This window comes from Chaetodon auriga, chromosome 11 (assembly GCF_051107435.1).
Source record: "Chaetodon auriga isolate fChaAug3 chromosome 11, fChaAug3.hap1, whole genome shotgun sequence".
NCBI lineage: Eukaryota > Metazoa > Chordata > Actinopteri > Chaetodontiformes > Chaetodontidae > Chaetodon > Chaetodon auriga.
Window position 1 is genome coordinate 25,586,789 of NC_135084.1, and position 22,559 is coordinate 25,609,347.

Sequence of the window (22,559 nt, forward strand, 5' to 3'; positions counted from 1 at the left end):
ACCCAGTCGGAGTGAGGTTCCTCTGGTTCCTGCCATGTGTCAACTTATCTTAAGTTTCAGTGCAGCTGTTTTGCATGACATGGCAAACATTTGTTTTTTATGTTTTTCTGTCTCATTAACATTCAGCATTTAGTGAAAACTCCAGTATATCTGTCTTGTACTTGCAGTGCAATTAGAACCAGTGACAGTGGCCACATTTACATGGACACTAATAATGCCATCAAGGCATTACTCCGATTAAGGTGTTCACATGATTTGGCAGTTCTTTGAAATCCTGTTTACATGCTACTTGTTGTTATTTGGCTTTGTGTGGAATTGTTGGTGCCATTAGTTTTAACATCCGTCGGCACCAAGTTATACTTCCGTTATCAGCGAAAAGGGTGAAGACGTTTTTTTTAGTCCTTCACATGACAGTTATGATGCATGTTACTTCCTGTACATGAGCAATGTGCTCAGAGGGAAAGAAATCCGATTAAGGTGTATACATTCCTCAATGATGCGAGTAAAATCACAGAACTCCAGGCGTCTTAATGCGATTAAGCTTAAACTGATTATGAGCTTAATACAGGCATGGGCAAACTACGGCCCGCCGACCACATCACTGAGTTATATTATTATTATACCTCATTCATTTTTGCCTTTTCCCTGCAATGTCCGCATTTCCCCAATAGATGGCGCACTCCAGAGGTGAGGTGTATTACTCTCTACTTCCCATTTTCGCTTTGCCCTTTGAGCCCTTCTGTGAAAATGAGCAGACGAAAGAAAAGACAATGAGCGCCAAGTGTTTAATAAAGAAAAGAATCCAGGATAAAGTGAATCATGTCATGAATCCAGCTGTAAAAATTGTTAACTTTATATGAGCAAGGAGACTTCAGCACCGTCAGTTTGTTACGTTCCTGGAGGAAACCGATTCGAATCATCAGGACTTACTTGACCACTCTTGTGTCCGCTGGTTAAGTTTGGGAAAAGTGTTTCAATGAGTTTGGGAGCTCAAAGAGGAGATTAGTGCATTTTTGAAGTTAATGGGGAAATCCAACAAATTTCCTGAGCTGAGCAACTAGAAGTGGCTTTGTGACTTTGCATTTGCTGTGGACATATTTTCACACATGAATGAGCTGAACGTGAAGCTGCAGGGGTAAGATCAGTTTGTGCACAACATGTACACAAATGTGAGAGCCTTCAAATCCAAGCTGACTTTATTCTCCAGACAAATTTCAAACAAATCTTTTGCTCATTTTCCCACACTAGCCATGCAGAAAGAGGCCACCCGAAATGTGAAGAAATACAGCAAATCACTGGACGACCTGCATGGAGAATTCTCCCATCAGTTCACTGATTTTGAAAAATTGACAAGTCACTTCAGCTGGTGTCTTGCCCCTTGTCACAAGATCCTGAAACAGCACAACAGGAGCTGCAATTGGAACTGATCAATCTTTAGTCGGACTCAGTGCTTTATGCAGAAAAGCATAGAATGAATGTTAAAAAAGATGGAGAATAAGGCAGGGGTGTTGGCTGGACTGCTAACCATCAGGAGCTGAGTGCAGCTCAGTCAAAAAACTTTCGAAACATACTTCTCAATAGATTGTTTCAATGCATTTTTTTCTTACATGTGAGGGGCTACATATTGTGCGTTCCAACAAGGTAACCACATGCACCAAGTGCTTCACACAGTGATACTGTGATACAGTTTCCTTCGTAGTTTTGTCAGCTGTGACTCCCACCACCAAGCCAATGCCCCGGTTTCCCAGTATGGCCATATCCATTCCAGTGGCTGCACTTTTCTTCTGTTCCCTTTTGGACTTGAAAGAAGCCCAGATGCCGGTCCCGAGGACCAGCAGGTAGAAAAGCACCATGACGATCACTCCTGGGATGTTGACGGCCATGATGGACTAGTGGACTGGCTTCTCCTCTTGCTGATGTCGGACTGATTAAACGACCAACTGGCTGAGTGTTTTCGAAAAGAGCTGTGGAATTCCAGACAGACAGGAAAGAAAAACCTCCTCCACTTTGATGATACGTTGATGCCCTCTGGTGAAAATAGCTGGTTTCAGGTTCAGTGACTTGACAAGCAAAAAGAAACCATCCTGCATTTTGAGCATTTTGTTTATGTTGCCTGATTTATGTTGGCTTTTAAAAATTGAAGCCAGGAGAAACAATATCATTTCAGCTTTAAGGCAAATAAGCTTGATCAGGTATTTTTGATCCTTCCACAACTGTCCCAGTTTTTGGTTGCTCTTTTCCCAACTGCATAAAATTCAGAATAACCATATATTTACAACAGTCAAATACACTGACAAGGTCAGACATGAAACCTTAAATGTACTGTCTTTGTCCTTTTTGGAATTGGGAATGCACATCAATTGGAAATATTTTGAGGTTTTGTACATGAATCCTACAAATTCATCCACACATAACAGTAGCCTGCTGGGCTTCTAGAAGCTTTGCTACAATTAACAGACCCGTCAGGGTTTCTTTCAGAAAATTCAAAGAAGTTATACCAACATTTGATACTAATTTTTCATGTTTGATCATCAAGATGGCGCCATATGGCCTCGGTGCTGTACTCTTTAGTACTCACCATTCACACCCTGCACATTCACAGATGAAGAAGTAGAAGAATGGCCAGATATATCCAGAATGTTGTATTTGCATCGTGTATAGACAAATTACAACAGCAACCAACATATGAATACAAACTAAGAAGAAAATATGGTTAAATCGGTAAAACTGACTGTCAGTGAGGTTAATCCTATCTACTGCTCCAAAGGTTGCTCTGCTAAAAGGTCAGAAGCTATTTATCATTACATGACGTCACATTGCTGTATCTGTGAAATGTAGTGGCTAGCATTCAAGGATAATTTTAGAAAATGGAGTCGACCGTCCACCTCTCTGTAACTTTACACCCACAGCTTGGGCAGCCTAGTGAAAGATTTGAGAAGAAGAAGAAGAAGAGGCAGCATGTGAGAGGAAGACGAGCAAGAAAGAGAGGAGAAACTTTCCATTGTTTTGTCTTCTGTTGCTCTCATGCTAAATGTTGCCTCAAGGTCTGTAAAATGTTCTCTCTCTTTTGAAATCTTACTTTATTTTGGATAACTATCTGTTCAATGGAGACAGAAAGCCGGTCAAACCATATCACAGCGAACACCTGTCTGGTTGGACAGGCTCAGACAGAATATCTGTTTCAAAATGGTTAAAATAGACTGAGAATTTGATTCTGCCCTGCCAAACTAAAACCTTTATTGTGGTTGATGAGGACAACATATGGCATAGTCGGTCATTATGGAAGCATTTGCCATTTCTGTTTTTTCACCACTTTTATATGTTATGTGCCTTTACAATCTTATGGTCAAATAGTGAGAAAGCAGAGGAGGATGGAGCAGAGGGGAAACAAGACTGTGACCACTAAAGCTGAAAGAGATAACATGGTTTTTAGTAAAATGGAAGTGAGTCTTGCAGAATTTGAAGCCAGAATAGACCTGATTTTGACAAAATGAGCACATAGCTTAAATGCAATGATAAAACAGAAAAAAAAAAAAAAACCTAAAAAAATGTATCCATACAACAGAGAAAACACAAACAGCGAAGATAAAGGTGCTTCATAAAATCACAAATGCAAAGGCCTGAGAAGTACTGGATGTACTGTGTTTCTCTGCAGAAGAAGATATCTCAGTCTACTTGAAGGAGTCAGCAGTCCTACATGTCCTGAGGTCCACTGGGACCAGTTACAGATGATGTAGTTCTGTAGGCTTTGGAAGATTGTGACCTTCATTGTGCACTGGAGCAGTTTACAGTCGACTGTGAAGCAGTCAGGATGAGAGTCGGCACCTCCTGTTCTCAGGCCATGGTTGGGAGTCAGTTGTTGCTCCAAGTGAAGGAGTTCATGTATCTCAGGGTCTTTTTGGATAAAATGGAGCATTGACAACACTTGTCTGCCACTTTACTACAGACTTGCATCATTTTTGTCAAACTGGACAAGTGCAGTACTGCAACCGAAAAAGAATAAAAAACAAAATTACCTAGCAACACAGCAGCATTCATTAAAAATCACAATCATAAAAAGAGGACAAAATTAAAAAAAAAACTCTTTTTTTGTATCATTGTATTGTGTATTTCTATTATGTTTTGCATATTTAATACTTATAAGACATTTACAAAACCAAGAAAAACTAATTAACCACATATCAGAGAAGCCAATCAGAGAGAGAAAAATCCTAATCAGTACACATGTGCTGTGAGAGCAACTTTGATGAAGGAATGGGCACCACCTTGAAACACATTATACACTTTTCATAATACCTTTATGTTTTGGATGCAGAAATTTGTGTGATGCACTAATATTTACTGGTCTTTATTTTATTTGAGACAACAGATACTACTGTGCACACAGGAACACTAACATTTTGTGCTGATCATTGGCTCTGATGACTTGATCTCAGAGTCGTTTCTGTTCAAGGTCTCATTCTCATTCTGTCCTGTGGCAGCATCTGTTGGTGTCAGTGGTTGTGGTGATTGGTGGGATTTCACTTTAAACACATCCCACTTCTCAGGAAGCATGCCTTTGTTGAAGACCACAGAAGCCAGGTAGGAGAACAACAAGATGGCAGCAATGGCAGACAGCATGGAGATGGTCTTAACTGGAGAGTACTGGACATAAACCCCGTCCTCAAGAGTGCATCCTGGGAAGTGTATGACTGGTGCTATTCCTAGAGATGGGTCTCCACTGAGCAGTCTTAATACAACTCCCACCAGGCAGCCCATAATAGCTCCATAACCATTGGAGATGTTGAAGAAGAGGACACAGACGAGTTGAGGGAAGACGATGATGTAGGCCACTTCAGCAGCAAGGAACCAGAACAGTATGACGCTGTTTCTCAAGCTGGTCAGTGATGTACCAACCAAGCCCGCGACCACCACAGAAGCACGGATCACCCACTGACTCTCTCTGTCTGATGCCTGAAGAAGAGATAAGAGACGATGAAGAACAGTTTAACAGACTGAGACTATCCTGCTTCAGATATCTCTCTCTAATCTTCTTCACTCTTCGTACTTTGTTTCTCCATCATGTCACTTTATACCATTGATACTTTCCTGCACTCCATTGCCTTTCATTCAAAATAAATATCACACCTTCACAATAGCAAACTCTCTCACCTGAGGTCTCAGGATGCTCTTGTAGATGTTAGCAGTGAAGACAGAAGCTGCAGAAAGCAAAGCAGAGTCAGCTGATGACATCACGGCGGCAGCCACACATCCAATACCAATAATGGAGATGAAGGGTGGGGTGAGGTGCTGCAGGGCGATGGGCAGAACGAAAGCTGCTTCCCCACGTTCATATGGAGATGGAGAACCATAAGTAGTCTGGTTCCAGTCTGAGTCATGGACACAGAAGAAAGAAAGACTGAAATATGCTCCAGTTATCTGTCTGACTGATTTTAAGAAGGGCCTACTGTAAATACTCAAGGAAAAATGACTATCATCATTACTTTAAGATAAAATTTCAAGAAGTATCATCAAATGCTGCACTCTGAGCAAACTAGGTCTCGTGAGGACAACCCCAAAGACGTGTTCCCTCTTCTACTCTGCAATACTCTATGCAACTCTTTTCTATAATATATATTTCTCTGTTGCTTCACTCTTTATTATGTGAAGGCCTTGTTCTTTCATGAAAACAACATCATGAAGTAAAAGAGAACTGACCATTTCTCCTGTATGTTAAGGTTTAAATGTGGCACTAAGTGCACTAAGACATGATTAAAATCTCTTGCACCCCCCATTTAAAATCTGGTTTTATAAAAGAACAGATAAGGACTTTAAAACACGTTATAAACTACTGTATTAGTATCCTCGGTAGGATTTTATTCATTTTCTAGCAGTTCTGGTTACGTGTTATATAGCTGCAGTATCTGGCCAGTTGGTGGAACTGTGTGCAATAAGCATCAGTAGCGGACGCCAGTCACTAATCGAGTGAGGCGTCAGACAGTGCAAGTAACGCGAGCAACACAGACGTTAAAACTGTTTGTTACCATTTCTGCAGGAATAAAAAAAAATTAATGTGTGACACAAAGGATCGACCACAGCGTCATTCTTAAAAGTGTAACATAAACAGAGTTTGGGTCACCAACAAAGAGAAGAGATTTTTATTTTCAGGTGAACTGAAATTTGTCTGAATTGCTGCAGATTTGGTGAGCTTCTTAATTTTCCGTGAGAATTATCAATTCTTGACTTGTTGATCACTGTTTGTCTGATGTCTCAGAGCAAATTCTTGTCTCTCCACAAAGAGATCTGAGACCAATAGAGAAATTACAGCTACTGGTTCTAAACCTTGCTCAAGAACATTTCAGTGGAAGGAATGGTGGCTGCCATAAAAGCTGTTCATTGACTTTCTAGATGGACGGTCTTCCTTGACTTGTAATGGAAATATTAAGTCATTCATGCGTTTATACGATCAAAAATATAGACTTGAGTTTTCACAGTTTACCCCAGTATGTAGAAACTCTTAATACCTGTGGATGCAGATGCTGCCCCCAGCAGTATAAGAGGTATCCCAAATACATGTAAGATGAAAGCTGCAGCAAAGCATGTGAGCTTGGCTGTTGTTGGGGTAGAAGCTGACAAGGTTCTCTGATGGATGGGCTGGTATCCCAGAGGCCCCAGAGCCTGAAGCGGAAAACAGATAGTTTGTTAGTTTAATCACGAATGTGACATCCACATCAATTAAATGCTGAAAAATGTCTGCCTGCTATTATCACTGAAGCATTCATTCAAATGAAAGGGATCGTCTCTTAAATGTTAAATTCCAGTCATAGGATGGTTAATTTAAAGAAAAACATGCAAGAAGATCACCACCTGACCAATGGTGACAAAAGAAACTGGGTCCCCGGGCGCCGGTCGCTGGCAGCCCACCACTCCTGGTCTGCCGCGGAGGAAGGACTGACCAAGGATGGGTCAAATGCAGAGAAAAATTTCACAAGAAGCATGGCGTGTGCAGTTTCCCTCCCTAACTATGCATGTTGTGTGTGTGACAAATAAAAGATGTCTTCTTCTTTCTTCTTATTTATCACCATTCTTAAGATATCCATCAAAACCAGACTGAACTGTGTTGGATGTAGGCTGTATTGTTGCTTCCTTACGAAGAATAAGAAGTTATCAATCATGATCCAGGTCTTTTTCAGCGCTGGTTCACCAATCCAGGGAGCGTGTAAGGTGTTGTTCATCAGTGTCTGGCTAATGTCCATGGTGGAAGGACTCATCATAACAAAGGGAACACAGAGCCACTGCAGAGACAAATGAAAAGGTAAATGATAAACACACACATCTTTAAAAAGCATCCTTTGGAGATTTTGGTGCTTTGTGTAAGTTCCTTCAAACAAAAAGCCAAACTCACCAAGCTGACAAATATGAGGACAAGCTGTATAATATCTGTGTAGGCCACAGAGTAGAGGCCTCCCAGCAGCGTGTAGATAATGGCGACCGCAGCAGAGATCCAGATGCACACAGTGTTGGACAAATCCAGGACCACACTCATGGTTCCTCCTGTCAAACACATTCCATCAGGGACATTTTATGACCATGTCTTTCTGTCAGAGTTACATGTTCATGTTCATTGTAGCAAGTCACATCAACATAGTGAAGGTGCAAATTTACATCCATGTATACATTTACTGTACTGAAATGATAAAGTATATATCAAATATACAAGCATATGTATATGAAGTGCATTCATATATACTGTACCTAAAGCAAGAAGTGTTGCGGGCACCCAGACCACATCAATAATAAGTGAAACCAGGCTCAGTCCAGTTGTTAGTACTTTTCCGTACTTGATATGGAAAGGGTCCAGCATCGTCACACAGTTTCTTTCTCTCAATGGCTTAACAAACACCAAGCCAGCTTGATTTATGAAAGGACAACAAAAGGACAAAAGATTAACAGGCTACATTTGTTTTATTACACATGCAGACATGCAGTATCCTGTCAGATGTATTTGAAACTCTTACTGATAATAAAAGACGAGCTGTATGCCATCAACATCACGATTGTCCAGATTAGTCCCATGGAGGGCGTGTACACCATCTCAACTGTGCCAACAATGAGGCCTCCTCCAACCCACGTAGCTACAGGATGGATGAACACACAGCAAGTCATTTAGTGGACAAACAGCAGATATTTGGGCAAAAGGTTGGGTGAAATTCATCACATTCCCCATAATAACCTACAGCCACTTATTAAACTCCAACATTTCATAGCTGTATTTCATTAGGCTGCACACAAAATTTGTTCACAGATATTTACATTTGTGTTCATAGACGTGTTAATTTATTCAAAACATCTTGCTGTTCAAACTTTCTCTGTAAAGTTGCAGCCAACAGATGGAAAACCTATCCCATAAAGAACTTTTCATGTATTTATATTCCTCTAAATAATTTCCTTACTTATCAGGACTTCTTGGAATTTAAAGTAATACAGTTTCCATCTTAGTTTTCTCACTTGTGTCTATTATTAGAACTGTTACTGTGATTGCAGTTCTGTCTCTCTGTCTCTCTTTCTCTCTCAAACCCAAACAGTGGAGGCAAATGGCCACCCACCCAGAGCCTGGTTCTAACTGAGGTTTCTGCCTGTTAAAAGGAAGTTTTTCCTCACCACTGCTGCCAAGTTCTTGCTCATGAGGGAATTGTTGGGTCTCTATACATAAAGAGTTTGGTGTGAACCAGCTCTATATGGAAAGTGTCCTGAGACAACTTTTGTTACATAAAATTGATTTGAATTGAAACTGAACTGCGCTCTCCTCACCTGTCATTGTGAAGACTCCCACCACCCAGCTAATGTTACGATTTCCCAGTATGGCCATATCCATTCCAGTGGCTGCACTTTTCTTCTGTTCCCTTTTGGACTTGAAAGAAGCCCAGATGCCGGTCCCGAGGACCAGCAGGTAGAAAAGCACCATGACGATCACTCCTGGGATGTTGACGGCCATGATGGACTAGTGGACTGACTTCTCCTCTTGCTGATGTCGGACTGACTAAACGACTAACTGGCTGAGTGTTTTTGAAAAGAGCTGTGGAATTCCAGACAGACAGGAAAGAAAAACTTCCTCCACTTTGATGATACGTTGATGCCCTCTGGTGAAAATAGCTGGTTTCAGGTCCAGTGACTTGACAAGCAAAAAGAAACCATCCTGCATTTTGAGCATTTTTTATGTTGTCTAATGTTTTGTTGGTTTTTAAAAACTGGCCCCAGGAGAAACAATATCATTTCAGCTTTATGACAAATAAGCTTGAATTTAACCATAAAATTCATTTCAGTTCAGTTCAGTGTATTTAAATAACACCAAATCACAACAAAGGTTGTCTCATGACACTTTCCATGTAGAGCAGGTCGAGACCAAATGCTTTAACATACAGGAATCCAACATTTGTTGCCTACTGCAGCTTTAATGTGATTTTCTTCAGTTTAAATAAACAACAATCGTGTGCAGGGACAGACTGACAATCTGGCATAGCGGGAACTTTCCTGGTGGGCCGACGTGCTATTTGGGCTGACAGTCAGCCACTTTTTTTATTTTAAATATTGGTCTGACCGGCCCATAATACCAGACAGTTGATCAGCGGCCCAATGAAGTTGGACTGGCCCAATCACATCGTTAAACACCAACCCCTTTTGCTTTGGTCCTGCCAGCGTAATGCATTCGGCAAAAAAAGTCAGCGCAAGAGTTTGTTCATAACCACCGACCGGCCCTCGACACACGCTGGTCTGCTGCCCATAGGTTATTTTCTTCACTGACACGTGACGGAGCTAATCTCGCCCAATCATATTATGAAACACTTTCCCTCTTTTGCATCGGTAAAGTAATCTGTTAGGATCTTCGAAAATGGAGAGAAAACGAAAAAGAGGTGCAGAGAAACTGCGAGACAAGAAGAAGCTGGCTCTTCAAGCCAACGCTGCCAAATGTGCAAAAATTTCTGATATGTTTGCCACGACAGGGCCTTCATCAGCTCCCGTGGCCGATGACAGTGGTGGTGGTGGTCGTGGCGACATTGAACAGGGACGTGCAGTCAAACCTGCGGTAAGCTGGACTGCTTTCAGAACACTTATAATGAGTAAAGCAACCCAACCCCCTTGGTAAATCTGATAATGATAAAACGTCAATAACATGTTTTTGGCTAATGTTCTATAGCCAGGTTAGTTTGCATTCTAGTTAGTTTGTAATATCTGTATACGCAGGTATTTATAAGACATTGTGTATGTAGCCCTCAGTTAATGTAATCTCTCTCCCTCATTCATGTGTCATCATCCCTCTTAAGTTTTCAGTTTCTACACTGCTATTTTTATCTTGAAAATTGACCAATAATTAAATCTCTCTCTCTCTTTCTCTCTCAAGCATACATACACAGAGTTCAAAGTTCATTCAGGAGTTCAGCTACATTCATCCTTTTGGACTGGATAAGTTCACAATTTATTGAGGACTACTCTTGGAAGAGTTAGCATCTGAGCCATCATTTCTCATCTCTATTCTTTTTCTTTTCTTCCTCCCTGAAACACATAGGTACACCCAATAAGGTGAATTCTGCCTCTGTTCTTTTTAATCAAGTCATGTCATAAGAGTGTGAAATTCAAACTCTTCACAGTTGCATCGCTAACAATGACAATTTTCTATATCTGTCCATAAGATAGACTTGTCAGCAGCATCAGGCTTAAACTCGATGCATTGAGCAGAGATGGAGAAGAAAAGCAGTGGTGATCCAGCTAAATACTGTACACTTCACAATAAATCTCATCCTCTGGGAAAGTAGAGGGCCTTTAAAATGAGGCTGCTGACAGAATGCAAGAAATTACTAAAAGATCACAGAAGGTGTTTCAGGTGCTGCTCTCCTACTCACATGGCTAAAGAGTGTCCTGTGGAGCTGAAATGCAATGATTGTGAGAGCGACCAACACTGCACAGCCATGGATCCAGACATTAACCTCTCACCAGCAGCATCATCTGCAACTGAGCCAGACACAGAACAGCCAAACAACCCCCCTCCAGAGGTAACTTCAAGGTGCACTGAGGTCTGTGGACAAAGCCTCCCAGCACGTTCATGTGCAAAGATATGTCTGGTGCACTGAGTTTTTCCAGTTTCTTGACATCGAAGGCACTCCTTCACCCTACCCGATGAGAACTTGTGCTGGTACTGTTGAAATGGCTGGAAGGAAGGCAGTCGGTTTCAAGATACAGACAATAAATGTTGAAGTGTGTTTAGACTTACCACCACTCATTGAATGTAATGAGATCGGGAGTAATCGGTCAGAAATTCCCTCACCGGAGGTCGCTCTTTCCCATGCTCACTTGAGACCTGTGGCACCTTCCATCCCAAGAGGCCCAGATCCTGATCTTACTGGAGAGAGACCTCATACATGTTCACAAGGTGAGACAGCAAATCAATGGGCCGTACAATGCACCTTTTGCCCAGCATTTGGATTTGGGGTGGGTGATAGTGGGCAAAGTTTGCATCAATAGCACCCACAAGCCCACTGTCACCGTCTTCAAGACCGGTGTCCTGCAAAATGGACGCCCATCCTATCTAATGCCATGTCAGAAACACATCAGCATCAAAGAAAAAATGGGTTACAGCGGGGAGCCCAAACTTGGCGCCTCTACTCACCTGTCCAGTGGGGCTGCTGAACAAAAACAAACTTGGATACAATGTGTGGTGAGTGGAACTACTTGGCAGCCTAATGATGTGACAATGCCACCTGGGGGAATTTGGCCTCCAGGAAATTATTAGACTCAACCCTCTAAACATAAGGACCCACAGATTCAACTAAACAATGACAGAGACTGATCCACAGTATACAAAAAGTTTATTCAATAATTGTTATGTTCTTTTCTTAAAATGACAGTCATAAAGGACAAGCGATCATAATTAAATGTCACTGTGTGAGTTACCTAGAGGCAGGTGGAGCCAGGCTGGGGGCCTACCGGGGAGGACACACCAAACCAAAAAGGGGGCGGGCCAGGGTCCAGAACAAAACAAACTCCACACCACATGTGAGGTAAAAGAAATCAAGAAAAACATTGCACACAAAGGGACGAGTGAAGGGACACCACCACCAGGAGGTCGGCCCACCACCGGCTCACAGCCCACCGCTCCTGCCCACACTTACATTAATTGTATAAATCAGCAAAATATTACGATGAACAGTGTGCGATTTTCACAGGAGTAAATGTCAATTATAGTCAGCTTGATCAATAAAATCCGACGCTAGGCTCCAGGCATCCCAATGCCACAGAAACGGAAGAGTCTTGTTCCGGCCACAGGGTCACAGAAAGTTTAGTGTAGATAAAATTCAGTAGGAGACAGAACAGCAGCGCACACCAGAGGCCAGAGGCTGATGACGCTGACACACAGCGCGCACACACACACAAACACACACACACACTACACTCAGTGCGCAGCTTGGCCCAACTTCCTATGAAGTAAAATATAAAAACAATATTATTTACAATTTGGGGAAAAGTACAGAAATAAACCGCGGTGTCACCGCAGGTATACGTACCGCAAAGCGAGCACGGATTCCACCCAGCGTGGATGAGAAGAGGGAAGACCCACGGCCGCTGCCCACGTTCCCAGCTCAACACAGGGTTTTGGTGAAGCGCAGGCTTGGAGCGAGCCCTGCCACCATATGGCTCAGCATTCAAAGCCGCCGGAGAAAGTCAGCGCTACAGAGCGAGGAAACCAGCAGGTAAAGCAACAATAACGCATAACCTGAAGCACCAACAAATAGCACAAGTGCCCACCTTGTGCTACAGGGAGATCAGCACACATGTCACACGCCAAACCGCCGCACACTAGATACCAGGACACCAGGCTCTGGAGGAGGTCGAGGAGAGTGCTCAGAGTGACGGTGCCGCCCCGCAATCAAAGCGCAGCGGGAAAACTAAACACAGACTGCGGACAACTAAGCAGGCTGGAGGAGGGGAGAGTGAAACTCAACCTGCCACAAGTGTGTTCATGAGAACAGAGAACGATGACAAACCTGCCTTGTCTTTCGAGGATGAAACATTTCTAGAAGTCATGGAGGAGGAGTTCTGCAGTGATGAAAAGAATGGATGGATTGCTCCTCTACCATTCAGATCACTCAGACCACGGCTTCCAAATAACCGAGCTCAAGCCCTTTCCCGTCTGCAGTCCTTGCAATGCACATTGAACAAAGATCCTGAAATGAAAGAACAGTTTGTTGCCTTTACAGAGAAGCTTTTGGAAAATGGACATGTAGAGGAAGCTCCCCTTCTTCCTGAGAATGCAGAGTGCTGGTACTTACCCATTTGTGTACCATCCCCAAAATCTGGGTCAGATAAAATAATTCCACTCGTTTGATTCGAGCACACAAGAAGGGGGCATCTCTCTCGACAACGTCCTGCTTTCGGGCCCAGACTTAAATGACTCCCTCCTTGGAGTACTGCTCCGGTTCAGAAAGGAGCTTGTTGCACTGACCGCTGACATCCAACAAATGTTCTATGGATTCTTGGTAAGAGAAGACCATAGAAACTACATAGGATTCCTCTGGCACAAAGACAATGATCGAACGAAAGAAGTCATGGAGTTCAGAATGCAGGTGCTTTGGGACCAGCCCTTCCCCTGCAGTTGCTACATATGGTCTCTGAAGAGCCTCCCAAGTAGGTGAGCAGAAGTACGGCTCCGATTCTCGCCAGTTCGTTGAGCGACACTTTTACGTGCATGAGAGGCTCATCTCCCTCCCAACCGAAGCTGAAGTCACTGATCTGCTCTAGAGAACTCAAGCTTCGCTCGCAGAATCCAAACTCAAACTGCATAAAATAGCCTCAAACAGTGTTACAGTCATGCAAGCCTTTGCATCTGGAGACTTGGCTGCAGGCCTAAAAGACTTGGGCCTCAAAGAGGAAGTGCTACCGGTGCAAAAATGTCTCGGCTTGTGCTAGAACATAAACTCTGACACCTTCAACTTTAGAGTCAAACCATTCACCCGCCACGGAGTGCTGTCCACTGTCAATAGCCTCTTTGAACCACTGGGCTTGTTCACACCTGTGACCATCAAAGGGCGAGCATTGCTCAGAGAACTTTCTGTTGACATTCACAAGTGGGACGTCGAAGTTAAACAAGCGGGAAACCTGGAAAGAGTCACTAAAGGATCTGAGCAGCCTCCATCTTCCCTGTTCTTACATCCAGCATTCTCTCTCCAGTGCCACATGCACAGAGTTATGTCTTTTTTCCGACGCTTCTAACTGGGCCATAGAGGCAGTAGCCTACCTGAGGGCTGTCATGACAGACGGACAGTTCAGAGTTTGCTTTGTGCTCGGAAAAGCAAAGCTGGCTCCTCAGCCAGAGCCCAGCATCCCTCGAACTGTGTGGAGCAGTGCTGGCAGTTGAGTTGGCCGAACTGATCATCGATAAGCTTGACCACAAACCAGACGCAGTGAAGTTTTACTGTGACACAAAGTTGTGATTGGTTATATACACAATGAGTCCAAGAGATTCCTTGTGTATGTCTACAATCGCGTCCATTGCATACGCAAGACAACTTCGCCTCAACAATGGCAAAGTCAAATGTTATTCTTTTATTGTGTCTTACATATTTAATATTATGATACATTTTCAGAATTGACAAAAAACTAATGTGCATGTGCAATGAAGCACACATCACAGACACCAGAGACATTGAATTCCTAATCAGTACACATGTGCTGTGAGAGCAACTTTGATGAAGGAATGGGCACCACCTTGAAACATATTATACAGTTTTCACAGTACGTTTATGTGTTGGATACAGATATTTGTGTGATGCACTAATATTTACTGGTCTATATTTTATTTTGAGACAACAGATACTACTGTACACACAGGGACACTAACATTTTGTGCTAATCATTGGCTCTGATGCCTCGATCTCAGCGTCGTTTCTGTTCAATGTCTCATTCTCATTCTGTCCTGTGGCAGCATCTGTTGGTGTCAGTGGTTGTGGTGATTGGTGGGATTTCACTTTGAATACATCCCACTTCTCAGGAAGCATGCCTTTGTTGAAGACCACAGAAGCCAGGTAGGAGAACGACAAGATGGCAGCAATGGCAGACAGCATGGAGATGGCCTTAACTGGAGAGTACTGGACGTAAACCCCGTCCTCAAGAGTGCATCCTGGGAAGTGTATGACTGGTGCTATTCCTAGAGATGGGTCTCCACTGAGCAGTCTTAATACAACTCCCACCAGGCAGCCCATAATAGCCCCGTAACCATTGGAGATGTTGAAGAAGAGGACACAGACGAGTTGAGGGAAGACGATGATGTAGGCCACTTCACTACTAAGGAACCAGAACAGTATGACGCTGTTCTTCATGCTGGTCAGTGATGTACCAACCAAGCCCGCGACCACCACAGAAGCACGGATCACCCACTGACTCTCTCTGTCTGATGCCTGAAGAAGAGATAAGAGACGATGAAGAACAGTTTAACAGACTGAGACTATCCTGCTTTCAGATATCTCTCTCTAATCTTCTTCACTCTTCATACTTTGTTTCTCCATCATGTCACTTTATACCATTGATACTTTCCTGCACTCCATTGCCTTTCATTCAAAATAAACATCACACCTTCACAATAGCAAACTCTCTCACCTGAGGTCTCAGGATGCTCTTGTAGATGTTAGCAGTGAAGACAGAAGCTGCAGAAAGCAAAGCAGAGTCAGCTGATGACATCACGGCGGCAGCCACACATCCAATACCAATAATGGAGATGAAGGGTGGGGTGAGGTGCTGCAGGGCGATGGGCAGAACGAGAGCTGCTTCCCCACGTTCATATGGAGATGGAGAACCATAAGTAGTCTGGTTCCAGTCTGAGTCATGGACACAGAAGAAGGGAATATTGAAAAATGCTCCAGTTATCTGTTTGACTGATTTTAAGATGGGCCTACTGTAAATACTAAGGTGTGAACTAAGCACTGCGTGATAAGATATGAGGAGCACAGTGGGCCGAGTTGATTGACCTTTTGCACGGTTGGCACTAATATCAAGGCTACCTTTGATAATTTGGTCTCAACTCCACATGGAATCTAAGAATATTCGCCTGAAGAGCTTGAAATATCAATCAGTGAGTGAAGCAAACATGAAAACATCGGAAACACAATGATCCTCTTGTTAAAAGTGTGGCGTAATGCTACGTTGTGGGACACGTAAGATTTCCGAGTGCGCATCACATTTAATGTCTTTGGTACAGCTGATCATTATGTACTTTTTTAGTCATACAACAGGAGTGGATCTGGGGATGGCCCTGTCAGTCAGTCAGTCAGTCTATCACTTACAGCATCATGTCTTTATTATTTTTGGAGGGAATGGTGGCTGCTGTAAATGTTGAACACAGATTTTCTAGACGGACCATCTTCCTTGACTTTTAATGCAAATGTTAATTCATTCATCATGTCATTGATATGATCAAAGTATCGACTTCAGGTTTCACAGTTTACCCCAGTATGTAGAAACTGTTAATACCTGTGGATGCAGTGGCTGCCCCGAGCAGTATAAGAGGTATCATAAATACAAGAAGGATGAAAGCTGCAACAAAGCATGTGAGCTTGGCTGTTGTTGTGGAAGACGCTGACAAGGTCCTCTGATGGAGACACTGGAATCCCAGAGATCCCAGAGCCTGAAGCGAAAAACAGATAGCTTGTTAATTTAATCACGAATGTGACGTCCACATCAATTAAATGCTGAAAAATGTCTGCCTGCTATTATCACTGAAGCATTCATTCAAATGAAAGGGATCGTCTCTTAAACATTAAATTCCAGTCATCGGATAGTTCACCTTGACATTGACAGACATGCTGTTTCAGATAATAGTCTTTAATTACAGCCACTCTAATTCTTTAGTTACAATGAAAAACAGTCTACTATTTAAATCTTTATGTTATTTATCATCATTCTGAAGATATCCATCAAAACCAGACTGAACTGTGTTTGATGTAGGCTGTATTGTTGCTTCCTTACAAAGAATAAGAAGTTATCAATCATGATCCAGGTCTTTTTCAGCTCTGGTTCACCAATCCAGGGAGCGTGTAAGGTGTTGTTCATCAGTGTCTGGCTAATGTCCATGGTGGAAGGACTCATCATAACAAAGGGAACACAGAGCCACTGCAGAGACAAATGAAAACGTAAATGATAAACACACACATCTTTAAAAAGCATCCTTTGGAGATTTTGGTGCTTTGTGTAAGTTCCTTCAAACAAAAAGCCAAACTCACCAAGCTGACAAATATGAGGACAAGCTGTATAATATCTGTGTAGGCCACAGAGTAGAGGCCTCCCAGCAGCGTGTAGATAATGGCGACCGCAGCAGAGATCCAGATGCACACAGTGTTGGACAAATCCAGGACCACACTCATGGTTCCTCCTGTCAAACACATTCCATCAGGGACATTTTGTGACCATGTCTTTCTGTCAGAGTTACATGTTCATGTTCATTGTAGCAAGTCACATCGACATAGTGAAGGTGCAAATTTACATCCATGTATACATTTACTGTACTGAAATGATAAAGTATATATCAAATATACAAATATATGTGCATTCAGTGAATTCATATATACTGTACCTAAACCAATTAGTGTTGCGGGCACCCAGACCACATCAATAATAAGTGAAACCAGGCTCAGTCCAGTTGTTAGTACTTTTCCGTACTTGATATGGAAAGGGTCCAGCATCGTCACACAGTTTCTTTCTCTCAATGGCTTAACAAACACCAAGCCAGCTTGATTTAAAAAAGGACAACAAAAGGACAAAAGATTAACAGGCTACATTTGTTTTATTACACATGCAGACATGCAGTATCCTGTCAGATGTATTTGAAACTCTTACTGATAATAAAAGACGAGCTGTATGCCATCAACATCACGATTGTCCAGATTAGTCCCATGGAGGGCGTGTACACCATCTCAACTGTGCCAACAATGAAGGCTCCTCCGACCCACGTAGCTACAGGATGGATGAACACACAGCAAGTCATTTAGTGGACAAACAGCAGATATTTAGGCAAAAGTTTGGGTGAAATTTCATCACCTTTAATAAAAGTGGGATCAGTGGGATCATCATCAACTGAAAATAATCAAGGTATTAAAACTAGATTTTGACACTGGGCCACTCAATAACAACATAATAAAGCAGGAGCCACCTCGTAGCCCTTATTGCTTTATTTTACTCTGAGCTTAAGATGGGTTTGTTTGAAATTTGCAGTTAATTAAATTACAGTTAATTAAGTGTCACGCAGTGAGCCAGGAGCCTTAGGGTCTGGGGCCCCAGGACAGTTGGCCACTTTTCCCGGTTGATGTCCAGCCCTGATTAAGAGACAGAATTTTACAACTCTGGAGCAGCAGCCATAAAGTGATGACTTGTTCCTTTAACTTGGCAAAGAAACTGTAGAACTCAGACGACTGACTGATTTCATCTTAACGACACTCAGGTGACTCTGCAAATTACCCAAGAGTACCTGGTGAAACTTCTCTGGAAAACATTTCTTTTGGCCAGTGATTACAGGCTGGCAGTTCTCAGCCCCTGGGTACACAACTAGACAAGGATGTCAGCAGTCTGCGATTGCACAAGATATTATGAAACACTGTCAAATAATTAAACCCAAAACTTTTTGGTCCCCATATTAAAGCAGTTGATTTAACAGTGAAGCCAAAACACAAAATAAAAGATATCAATCAAGAGGGACTTCACTGAAAAGGGGCTCAAGTAATTTAATTAATTTGACACATTGCATAATAAGATTTTTTTTTTACTTTAAACATAATCTATTCTAATCTAATGTTGCTTATCTCATGCTTCTCTTCATCACGATCTGACCTGCTCTCTCGTAGTGTGTCTCCTTGTCCTTTTCCTGGTGTTATTGTTGCCTGTCTGTTCTCCCCTGTCTGTGCAGCTGGGTGTTCCCCTGCACCCAGTCAGCTCCGCCTCCTCAGGGGTTCACCTTACACGCATTTGCCTGATTAGGCACAGTACTTAAGGAGAGAGCTCTCTCCTACCTGTGCCAGATTATCCTGAATCCATGGCGGTGTCTTGTCATCCCATTGTGAGTACTGCGCTTCATTCTCTACTCTCCTCTCCTCGTGAAGTTTGCTAATGCTAACTGTCTTTAAACTAACACTAATAGTGTGCTCCTGTGTTACAGTGTCTAACTGCCGCTTCAGCGCATGCCTTGCCTCAAACCCGCTTCGTTGGAGCTCCCTTTGTTCTCTCCCTCTCCTTTTGAGTGTGCCTTTTGTTTGGTTTCTCCCCACACCTTTTGAGTGCGTCTCCTGTTGCAATTTTTGTATTAATAAATACTGTTTAACCATATTTTACTGTCTTGGGTCTGCATCCTTGGGTCCAAACAAATTTACTAGGCAAAAGCCGAACACTCTTGAGTTGTAGTGCAGTTTTTCTGACTAACTGGTATAGAAATATTATATAGAAATATAATTATCAGGATTTTGTCTTACTTGTGCAAGAGCGCTAATTGAATTAATGATATTTATGACACGATTCTGCTTTTGAGTTTAACTCTGGTTAAGAACACAAAACAAACAAGCAACCAACAACCTCAAGGGTAGAGCATTTCCACATTCCCCATAATAACCTACAGCCGCTTATTAAACTCCAGCATTTCATAGCTGTATTTCATTAGACTTTTGTGGGATGTTTGCATAAGAACCTAATGACACAGCTGCACACAGAATTTATTCACAGATATTTACATTTGTGTTCATAGACATGTTAATTTATTCAAAACATCTTGCTGCTCAAATTTTCTCTGTAAAGTTGCAGCCAACAGATGGAAAACCTATCCCATAAAGAACTTTTCCTGTATTTATATTCCTCTAAATAATTTCCTTACTTATCAGGACTTCTTGGAATTTACAGTAATACAGTTTCCATCTTAGTTTTCTCACTTGTGTCTATTATTACAACTGTCATTGTTACTGTGATTACATTTCTGTTTCTCTCTCTCTTTCTCTCTCAAACCAACTGGTGGAGGCAAATGGCCACCTACCCAGAGCCTCTATATGGAAAGTGTCCTGAGACAACTTTTGTTACATAAAATTGATTTGAATTGAAACTGAACTGCGCTCTCCTCACCGGTCATTGTGAAGACTCCCACCACCCAGCTAATGTTACGATTTCCCAGTACGGCCATATCCATTCCAGTGGCTGCACTTTTCTTCTGTTCCCTTTTGGACTTGAAAGAAGCCCAGATGCCGGTCCCGAGGACCAGCAGGTAGAAAAGCACCATGACGATCACTCCTGGGATGTTGACGGCCATGATGGACTAGTGGACTGGCTTCTCCTCTTACTGATGTCGGACTGATTAAACGACTAACTGGCTGAGTGTTTTTGAAAAGAGCTGTGGAATTCCAGACAGACAGGAAAGAAAAACCTCCTCCACTTTGATGATACGTTGATGCCCTCTGGTGAAAATAGCTGATTTCAGGTTCAGTGACTTGACAAGCAAAAAGAAACCATCCTGCATTTTGAGCATTTTTTATGTTGTTGGTTTTTAATAACTGGTCCCAGGAGAAACAATATAATTTCAGCTTTATGACAAATAAGCTTGAATTTACCATAAAATTCAGTTCAATGTATTTAAATAACACCACATCACAACAGAGGTTGTCTCATGACACTTTCCATGTAGAGTAGGTTGAGACCAAATGCTTTAACGTACAGAAATCCAACAATTGTTGCCTACTGCAGCTTTAATTTGATTTTCTTCAGTTTAAATAAACAACAATCATGTGTCTCTCTTCTTTTTAGTCATCAAGTCATCAAGTCATGTCATAAGAGTGTGAAATTCAAACTCTTTACAGTTGCATGGTTAACAATGAAGATTTTGAGTAGCCTGAGGATTTATGTTTGAACTAAATTATTCAGGGAATCTAGAGCTCATACCAACCTCTGACACCAAAACATCCACTGAATGGCCATTTATCAACCAAAGATGCAGAGTTTTTAACTTGTATGTTCATCTCTCACTGTCAATGTCAATCAACATGTCTTCATGTTCTACACACCTTTTAAGTGTCATCTTGGTGTTGCAGAATATTCACTCATATACTGTCATCCTGCTCTGCTGCACCCAGCAGCTCCTCCAACTCGGCTGCTGAGACCTCCTGCTCTGCTGCACCTTGCGGCTTCTCCACCTTTGCTGCTGGGGCACCCCCTTACTTCCACTTCTCTGTGGATGAGGTGCGTGCTGAGCTGAGGAGGCTGCATCCTGCTAAGTCATTGGGTCCTGATGGAATATCACCTAGGCTTCTCAAAGAGCGTGCATCTGAATTGGCTGTGCCTCTGCATAACATTTTTAACTGGAGTCTTCAAACTGGGCAGGTTCCTGTCCAGTGGAAAAAATCTTGCCTTGTGCCAGTTCCTAAAGTAGGGATGCCGGCAGGGGTTAAGGACTACAGACCAGTGACCCTCATGTCCGTCATTATGAAGCCCTTTGAGAGGCTATTACTCCTAATCAGTACTCCATAACAGGCTGGATAAGCTGATCAGTAGGTGTGCCTCTGTGATGGGTGGGAGGGTGGAATCAGTGGGGTCCATGGTAGAAAGGAGGATGAGTAGTATGGTGCACGCCATCCTCAACAACAAAAGTCATCCTCTTCATGAGACTCTGGAAGCTCAGAGAAGCAGTCGCAGTAACAGTCTTCTCTCCCTGCACTGTCGAACTGAGAGGTTCAGGAGATCATTCATTCCTGCTGCCATAAGACTGTATAACAGCTCCTGTTGAACTGTTAAACTGTGCACATCATTAATTCATTAATTTATTATCTTATTTACTATTTTTTAATGGTAATGTGTGTTTTTTCTGTTTTTATCTATCTATCTATCTATCTATCTATCTATCTATCTATCTGTCATACATGCTTGACAATACTGACTACATCCATATTTCCACACTCCATCCTTGTTAATTCAATTAATTAATTTGGTTGTGTGCATGTGTGTAACACTGATGTGGTAGAAGCACTCAATTAAAACCACAGAGCACTTTTCTTTCTCGGATTAAAGGTGTTTTTGGACTGAAATTTTCACATTGTCCTCAACATCAAAGAGTCAGGACTGGTAAAACATGGGTCATCACAATGTCTAACTCCAGTCTTCTCTCAGTTTAAGGTACAGTGTCACCTTTGCTTGACAACGTCTTATCTGTGAAATGTAGTGTCTAGCACCCAAGGATCATTTCTGAAAACAGAGTCGACCATCCACCGCTCTGTACCTTTCCACTCAAAGCTTGAACAGCCCAGTGAAAGATATGAGAAGAAGAAAAGGGAGCATGTGAGAGGAAGACAAGCAGGAAAGAGGAGAAACTTTCCATTGTTTTTATATTCTGTTTCTCTCGTGCTAAATGTTGCCTCAACTATGAGCTGGAAAACATTCATGGGGAGAGGAACGTCTTTACTACTTGCTCACCTTGCCGCCACCACAATGAATAGATGGATTGATGGTTGGCTTCATTCAAGCTATTCAATTCAAATTTCTTGATTTCATAAAATATATGTAATGATCAATCAAGGCCCCAG

General features: G+C 42.3%; 2 protein-coding genes across 2 annotated transcripts; both read right to left on the reverse strand.

The window, feature by feature from the left end:
* Positions 1–4,392: 4,392 nt before the first annotated feature.
* On the reverse strand, positions 4,393–8,974 carry LOC143328500 (high-affinity choline transporter 1-like). The gene is made up of 8 exons (XM_076743674.1): positions 8,791–8,974; positions 7,998–8,114; positions 7,735–7,890; positions 7,385–7,533; positions 7,131–7,274; positions 6,504–6,657; positions 5,152–5,369; positions 4,393–4,953 (listed from the first exon to the last, which is right to left on the reverse strand). The coding sequence occupies exons 1-8, from the start codon at positions 8,972–8,974 to the stop codon at positions 4,393–4,395; spliced, it is 1,683 nt and encodes a 560-aa protein (XP_076599789.1).
* Positions 8,975–14,864: 5,890 nt separating this feature from the next.
* LOC143328469 (high-affinity choline transporter 1-like) lies at positions 14,865–20,299 on the reverse strand. The gene is made up of 8 exons (XM_076743620.1): positions 20,116–20,299; positions 17,857–17,973; positions 17,594–17,749; positions 17,244–17,392; positions 16,990–17,133; positions 16,495–16,648; positions 15,625–15,842; positions 14,865–15,425 (listed from the first exon to the last, which is right to left on the reverse strand). The coding sequence occupies exons 1-8, from the start codon at positions 20,297–20,299 to the stop codon at positions 14,865–14,867; spliced, it is 1,683 nt and encodes a 560-aa protein (XP_076599735.1).
* Between the last annotated feature and the right edge of the window lie 2,260 nt (positions 20,300–22,559).

Excerpts from the sequence above, each read along its gene's own strand:
- LOC143328500 (XM_076743674.1), bottom strand. The coding sequence starts at position 8,974 with ATGGCCGTCAACATCCCAGGAGTGATCGTCATGGTGCTTTTCTACCTG. Across the intron at positions 7,275-7,384 it reads TCCTCATATTTGTCAGCTTG|TGGCTCTGTGTTCCCTTTGT; the intron begins GTGAGTTTGGCT and ends TTGTCTCTGCAG. Across the intron at positions 5,370-6,503 it reads GGCAGCATCTGCATCCACAG|ACTGGAACCAGACTACTTAT; the intron begins GTATTAAGAGTT and ends TCCATGACTCAG.
- LOC143328469 (XM_076743620.1), bottom strand. The coding sequence starts at position 20,299 with ATGGCCGTCAACATCCCAGGAGTGATCGTCATGGTGCTTTTCTACCTG. Across the intron at positions 17,974-20,115 it reads GGGAGTCTTCACAATGACCG|CTACGTGGGTCGGAGGAGCC; the intron begins GTGAGGAGAGCG and ends TCCATCCTGTAG. Across the intron at positions 15,426-15,624 it reads AGAGCATCCTGAGACCTCAG|GCATCAGACAGAGAGAGTCA; the intron begins GTGAGAGAGTTT and ends TCTCTTCTTCAG.